The 7,789-nt window shown below is 41.3% G+C and overlaps 1 protein-coding gene across 1 annotated transcript; it reads left to right on the forward strand.

Moving 5' to 3' along the window:
• The first annotated feature begins 811 nt into the window (after positions 1 to 811).
• Positions 812 to 7,367, forward strand: LOC122310229 (lignin-forming anionic peroxidase-like). Its single transcript, XM_043124111.1, has 4 exons — positions 812 to 859; positions 945 to 1,139; positions 1,243 to 1,355; positions 7,016 to 7,367. Exons 1-4 carry the CDS (start codon positions 812 to 814, stop codon positions 7,365 to 7,367), a joined length of 708 nt encoding a protein of 235 aa, XP_042980045.1.
• Positions 7,368 to 7,789: the final 422 nt, after the last annotated feature.

Raw genomic sequence — 7,789 nt, forward strand, 5'->3', positions numbered from 1 at the left:
TTCTTCGTGGGAGGGGTGGAGACGCTCGGGTTACTCTGTTTTTGGTGAGGTAAACATCTTTAGACGTTGCTAGGGTTTATGGCACAGATACTCTATATGGTTCTCGGACTGCGGCTGTAAAAGGAGGCAATGTCGTGGAAGGAGGCTGGCGACGTGGGGTGACTGGAAGCTATGGCAGCGAGGAAAACTTATGGGAAGAACAAAGAAAGTGAAATTCACGTGGAGGAGAGCACACGACGAAGCTGTGCAGTGATGGCTCTGTCGAGGCAACGTTGTGTTTTGATGATGGTGGTGGGTTTGTTGTTGTGTTAGAGGGTGGCTGCGGCAACCCTAAATTTGAGGAGGAAGATGAACCTACGAGAGGGATCTATGCATATATATATATATATAGGCATTTGGAAACAAAAACCCTAGAAGATGAAGCCGTGCATGTAGAAAAGTCCGCTGTCTGTCAACTTGTGCAACATGTGAAAATAAAGTCATAAAAATAAATAAATAAATGAACTCTTTGCTAAATTTTGCACTTGGACTCAAATTCAAAAAAAAATAATTCAAATTGTTAAAAAAAAATTATCTCGGTCTATAAAAGATTTTTAACTTAAAAAATAAAATTATAACCAAAGAAAAATCATAGTCCACCAAAATAGAGATTTTTAGCCCATAATCTACTTTAAAAAAATTTTAAAAATTCAAATGGACCTTTCACAAATATAAATCGATTTTTTTTTCTTAAATAACTTGGCATTGGAGTTAGGTGTTACATAACACGATCTGGACAGCCACTAGAAGCGCCATTTCTCACGAGCGTAGAATGGAAGCATCGCTTATTCGACTTCATTTCCACGATTTTTTCGTTCAGGTAGGTAAAGTTTGCATGACCCTTAAATTAATATTTTTATTCTAGTACTATGTATGAATAATAGGTAACATAATTATTCCTGTAGGGTTGCGATGCATCAATTTTGCTTGATGATACTCCCTCAATATTGGGTGAGAAAACAGCGCAAAACAATGCTGGCTCCGTAAGAGGATACGAAGTCATTGATGATGTCAAGTGCAAAGTGGAGAACCTTTGTCCTGGCGTTGTATCATGTCATGCAGATATTCTAGCAGTTGTAGCTCAAGATGCATCTGTTGCTGTGATCAGTTACTAGCTAGTACCAGCTTTCTCAACTAGTATTAATTCTCTCTAAAGCATTGACGTATTAGTAAATTACTTGATTTTTCCTACAAAAAAATTAGGTCGGCAGGCCAACTGCATGGACGTTGAAGCTTGGAAAAAGAGACTCTACTACAGCAAGCCTTGGCCTAAGTACCGAGACGAACCTCCCTAAGTTTACGGATGGTCTTGATAGGTTGATTTCCTTGTTTCATAGCAAGGGATTGAGTGAAAGAGACATGTTGCCCTTTCAGGTTTAAGCCTAATTAATGTTGCAGATGGAGACAAAGAAGCAAACGGTGCATGGCTCACCGTTTACTATTTTGGCTTATTAGGCACCGTTCGGTGCTTTTGTATTGTTAGGCACCTCCCCACCTCCCCAAGAATCATGCAGCAAATTGCTGCAACGTAGTGATCTAAGTGAGGAGTGTGTGTGCAGCAAAGAAGAGCAGAGAGAAAATAGAGAGTGCTGCGTGTGTGCAGAGTGCATCAAAGTGGGTGAGAGAGAGTTTTCTGTAAAATTATTTTCATAGTGAAATTACAGCATCTGTGGACGTAGGCAATTGCCGAACCACGTTAAATTTTGTCCCTCCTTTATTTAGAATCGTCTCTGTGTCACAACAGCTCCCAACAACTGGTATCATAGCAATGGTTCGAGCTGTCCGAAAATTCAAGTTGTTCAAAATCAATTTTTGACAACTCCACGGTGTTTCTCACGTCGAGACGAATCCGTTGCCGCAAACGGAATCGAAAACGGAGGTCGGACGAGGCTACACGCGCCCCTAGAAGATCGGCGCGTGCATCTGCTGCAACCCACGCGCCCCACACGCTTCGGAGGTTGAAGACGCGTGCACCACACGGGCTCACGCGCCCCCACGCGCTCCAGAGGTTGAATACGCGTGAAGGACACGCGCCCACGTGCCCCCACGCGCCCTAGAGAGGTTCGGCTCGTGTGTCACACGCGCCTCACTCTCCCCCACGCGCAAAGTACTGTACGCGCGTGTATTACATGCGCCAAAGCGTTGCCCACGCGTACTGTGCAGCGCGTGTATCTCACGCGCTAGACAGATCAGAACCGTCCATTTTTCAGATCTGTTTTAGCTAGATCTAAGCCATTCGGAGTCCGATTTCGACGATTAAATAGTGCTTTCCAACTATTTAGATCATTCCGGACTCATCCGTACGGTCAAAATTTTGAGATTCGGCATCAGTACATTGGATCTGAACCATCCACGTGTTGCAGATCATTTTGGGCTAGATCACGCCAGTTGGAGTTCCATCGCGACGATCAAATAGTGCTGACAAACTATTTGGATCATTCCGGACTCATTTCCAGCTAATTCGAGTGTTTTGGACGCAACGGTGATCTTTGTTTGTTTGAATTTGAACTCATTTGTAAAGTTATGGCTGGAGAAGAAGCTAAAGGTGTTGGTATCGAGAAATTTGACGGTACAGACTTTGCCTACTGGAGAATGCAGATAGAGGATTATCTCTATGGGAAGAAACTACATCTTCCACTCCTAGGAAGAAAGCTAGATGACATGAGCAATGAAGATTGGAGTTTCCTTGATAGACAAGTGTTGGGAGTCATTAGACTAACACTGTCAAGATCAGTTGCACACAATGTGGGAAAGGAGAAGACCACGACGGATTTGATGAAAGCTCTATCGGACATGTACGAGCAGCCATCAGCCAATAATAAAGTGCATCTGATGTACAAGCTATTCTACTTGAGAATGACAGAAGGAACTCCAGTTATTCAGCATCTGAATGAGTTCAACACCATCATCAATCAATTAGCTTCAGTGGGGATTGAATTTGATGATGAAGTACGTGCACTAATTGCTCTAGCTCAATTGCCAAAGAGCTGGGAGGTCATGAGAACAGCTGTCAGCAATTCTTATGGCAAAACAAAGATGAAATATCATGATATCCGGGACCATATTCTTAGCGAGGAAGTTCGCAGAAGAGATACGGGAGAAGCATCAACTTCCAGTTCTACCTTAAATCTCGAGACGAGAGGTAGAGGAGCTAGTAGAAGTTCAAATCAGGGCAGATCGAAGTCCCGAAGAGGCAGAAGTAAATCTAGATCCGGAAAACAAGTACAGTGCTGGAATTGTGGCAAGATTGACCACTTCAAAAATAATTGCAAGGAAGCAAAGAAGAAGAATGAGCATGACTCTGTTAATGCCACAATAGAAGAGCTCCGAGATGCCTTACTTCTTTCAGTCGACAATCAAATTGAATCTTGGGTGTTAGATTCAGGAGCCTCGTTCCACACTACAGCACACCGAGAAATCATGCAGAATTATGTCACTGGTGATTTCGGGAATGTGTACTTAGCAGATGGTGAAGCGTTGGAAATCGAAGGCATAGGAGATGTACCAATCAATCTGCCCAATGGAAGTGCATGGTTGCTACAGAAGGTGCGACATGTTCCCAAGCTCATGAGGAACCTGATTTCTGTAGGACAACTTGATGCTGATGGGCATTCGATACTATTTACCGGTGGCACGTGGAAGATAACAAAAGGAGCTATGGTAGTAGCTCGAGGTACAAAAACAGGTACTCTATACATGACTTCAAGTATTAGAGATACTATTGCAATTGCTGATGCAAATGCCAACCTATGGCATCAAAGGCTTGGTCATATGAGTGAGAAAGGAATGAAAGTACTATTATCCAAGGGGAAGTTACCAAAGTTGGAATCAACTGATTTCAACATGTGTGAAGGTTGCATTTTTGGGAAACAAAAAAAAGTTAGTTTCCTGAAAAATGGTAGAACTCCAAAATCTACAAAGTTGGAGTTGGTGCACACAGATTTGTGGGGCCATCCCCAGTCGCTTCTCTTGGAGGATCGCGGTACTATGTTTCATTTATTGATGACTCAAGCAGGAAAGTATGGGTTTATTTTTTGAAAAATAAATCTGACACATTTGATACTTTCAAGAAGTGGAGAGCCATGGTTGAAAATGAAACAGGCTTGAAGTTAAAATGTCTGAGGTCAGACAATGGAGGAGAGTACATCGATGGAGGGTTCAAAGAATTCTGTGCTGCAAATGGGATTAGATTTCAAAAGACTATTCCCGGGACACCGCAGCAGAATGGCGTAGCTTAACGCATGAACAAAACTCTCAACGAACGTGCCAGAAGCATGAGGCTGGATTCAAGATTGCCTTAATGTTTTTGGGCTGATGCAATTAACACTGCAGCCTATTTGATTAATCAGGGACCTTCAGTTCCCTTAAAGTTCGATCTACCAGAGGAAGTCTGAAGCGGAAAGAAGGTAAATCTTTCCCATTTGAAAGTTTTTGGCTGTTTATCATATGTTCACATAGATTCTACTGATCGTAACAAGTTAGAAGCCAAATCTAGAAAATGTTTTTTCATCGGTTATGGTGATGAAGAATTTGGCTATCGATTTTGGGATGATAAAAATCACAAAATCATCAGAAGTAGAAATGTGATATTTAATGAGCAGATTCTGTACAAAGCTAAGTCACAAGCTGAATCTGAGGAACAGCCAAAGAAACCTGAGGTTGTTGACTTTGATGTTACTCAAGTCAACACTGATCAGAATGAGGATCAAGAAAATGATGATACACAGATCGAACAACGTACACCACTCACTGCTACTCGAAGATCTTCAAGAACAATTAGGCCACCACAGCGGTTCTCCCCATCTCTATACTACATCTTGCTAACAGATAGTGGTGAACAGGAAAGTTATGATGAAGCGCTACGAATTGAAGATTCGATCAAGTGGGAGAAAGCCATGCAAGATGAGATGGAGTCACTGATGTCAAATCAGACATGGGAGCTAACTAAGCTTCCAAAAGGCAAGAAAGCTTTGCACAATAAATGGGTGTACAGAATTAAAGAAGAACACAATAGTAGCAAGCGCTACAAAGCCAGAATGGTCGTGAAGGGGTTTCAACAAAAAGAAGGTGTCGACTACACAGACATTTTCTCTCCAGTTGTAAAATTGACAACGATCAGGCTAGTGTTGGCAATTGTGGCTGCAGAGAATCTACATCTTGAGCAGTTAGATGTGAAGACTGCATTCCTTCATGGTGATTTGGAGGAAGACATCTATATGCACCAGCTACAAGGATTCTCAGTGAAGGGAAAAGAGAATCTAGTTTGCAAACTGAAGAAGAGCTTGTATGGCCTAAAACAAGCTCCACGACAATGGTACCGGAAGTTTGACAACTTCATGTGCAGTAATGGATTTACAAGATTGCAGGCTGACCATTGTTGCTATATGAAGAACTTTGACAACTCTTATATTATCCTACTATTGTATGTGGATGATATGCTCGTTGCAGGGTCAAGCATCGAGGAAATCAATGAACTAAAGAAGCAGTTGTCAAAGCGGTTTGAGATGAAGGATTTGGGTGCTGCAAAACAAATCATTGGTATGAGAATTATTAGAGACAGGTCTAATGATACTCTCAAGCTCTCCCAGGAGGAGTATGTGAAGAAGGTGCTCAGAAGGTTTAACATGGACAAGGCGAAACCAGTGAGCACACCCTTAGCTAGTCACTTTCGACTAACTAAGGATCAATCGCCAAAGACGGAGGAAGAGCAAGAATGCATGGACAGAATACCCTATGCATCTGCTATTGGTAGTCTTATGTACGCCATGGTCTGTACAAGGCCAGATATTGCACAAGCAATGGGAGCTGTGAGCAGGTACATGAGTAATCCAGGAAAACAGCATTGGGAAGCAGTCAAGTGGATTTTAAGATATCTACAAGGCTCTTCAGATACGTCACTATGCTTTACAAAAGCAGGTTTAAAACTACAGGGATATGTAGATGCTGATTTAGCAGGTGACGTTGATAGCAGAAAAAGTACTACTGGATTTGTGTATACGCTGGGTGGTACAGCTGTATCGTGGGCTTCTAAGTTACAGAAGATTGTTGCTCTCTCAACTACAGAAGTGGAATACGTTGCTATAACTAAAGCAGGGAAGGAAATGGTTTGGTTGCAGTCATTCTTGGAGGAATTGGGAAAGAAGAATGAAAAAGGCATTCTGCACAGTGATAGTCAGAGTGCTATTTTTCTTGCAAAGAATCCAGCCTTTCATTCCAGAACAAAACACATACAGTTGCGATACCATTTTATCTGATCTCTTCTCGATAGTGGACATCTGATACTTGAGAAGATACGAGGAACAGAGAATCCAGCAGACATGTTCACAAAAGTAGTTACTGCTGACAAACTGAAGCTGTGTATAGCTTCAGTTGGACTTCGTACTTAAAGGCATGAATTGAAGTTGCTGTGATGATTGCTATGAAGATATGTAGACTCATTTGTCTCCAAGTGGGAGATTATTGCAGATGGAGACAAAGAAGCAAACGGTGCATGGCTCACCGTTTACTATTTTGGCTCATTAGGCACCGTTCGGTGCTTTTGTATTGTTAGGCACCTCCCCACCTCCCCAAGAATCATGCAGCAAATTGCTGCAACATAGTGATTTGCTCTCCTATAAATAGGAGAGCTTAAGTGTGAGGAGTGTGTGTGCAGCAAAGAAGAGCAGAGAGAAAATAGAGAGTGTTGCGTGTGTGTAGAGTGCATCAAAGTGGGTGAGAGAGAGTTTTCTGTAAAATTATTTTCATAGTGAAATTACAGCATCTGTGGACGTAGGCAATTGCCGAACCACGTTAAATTTCGTCCCTCCTTTATTTAGAATCGTCTCTGTGTCACAACAGCTCCCAACAATTAATTACTTTAAATATATATGAATATATAGTAAAAGGCCAATAAAGGCAACCTAGCTAAGTATTGTTTTATATGAAATGCAGGATAACGTACAATAGGCCAAGTAAGATGTGTGACCTTCCGGGATAGGATTCACGAGAATGCAAGTGATATTGATGCTGGTTTTGCTAGTACTAGAAAGCGCAAGTGTTCACTTGCTGTAGGTAACGAAGATGCGAAGATAGCACCGCTTGATTTGGTGACACCCAATTCTTTTGATAATAATTACTTCAAGAATCTCACTCAGAAGAAGGGTCTTCTCAAATATGATCAGATACTATATAGTGGAGGATCCACAGACAGCATTGTTACAGAGTATAGCAAGGGCCATTCAACTTTCAAAGATGATTTTGCTGCTGCTATGGTTAAAACGGGAGATATCGATCTCATCATAGGATCTCAACGACATGAGATACGAAAACTTTGCAGTGCTGTCAACTAAGTGTTCAGGAAATCTATTAATTTTTTCATTCTTTTCTCAAGTTCGTTGTTTTTGTAATTTATGTGACATCATTTCAAAGTGAAACAAGTGTACGTAGATGAGTCATTTTTACGTTTTCAAATAAAAGTGCGCGCAAAGTCTCTTATGTTTCAAATTAATGGAAAGAAGAAATGCTTTATTATTGATGTCTCTGTAACTAATGAATAATATAGATATTAGATATAAGTCTGGATAATGCAAGCCTAGCCACTGTAAGAAAAACGGGCAATTGCAACCAATTAATAGCAACGAAAAGACTATTAGCAAACAATTTTGTTAATAGTCTTTTCGTTGCTATTAATTGATCGCAATTACCCGTTTTTCTTGTAGTGAGCTAGAGCAAGCTCTTTGAAAAAGAGTATAGGACCACCAAATAAAAGTGA

This window comes from Carya illinoinensis, chromosome 5, assembly GCF_018687715.1.
Source record: "Carya illinoinensis cultivar Pawnee chromosome 5, C.illinoinensisPawnee_v1, whole genome shotgun sequence".
NCBI classification, from domain to species: Eukaryota; Viridiplantae; Streptophyta; class Magnoliopsida; order Fagales; family Juglandaceae; genus Carya; species Carya illinoinensis.

What these genes read in the sequence shown, in the direction of transcription:
- LOC122310229 (XM_043124111.1), top strand. Translation starts at nt 812, where the DNA reads ATGGAAGCATCGCTTATTCGACTTCATTTCCACGATTTTTTCGTTCAG. An exon ending in TCCACGATTTTTTCGTTCAG is followed by an intron (nt 860 to 944) that starts GTAGGTAAAGTT and finishes TTATTCCTGTAG; the next exon opens with GGTTGCGATGCATCAATTTT. An exon ending in CTCAAGATGCATCTGTTGCT is followed by an intron (nt 1,140 to 1,242) that starts GTGATCAGTTAC and finishes CAAAAAAATTAG; the next exon opens with GTCGGCAGGCCAACTGCATG.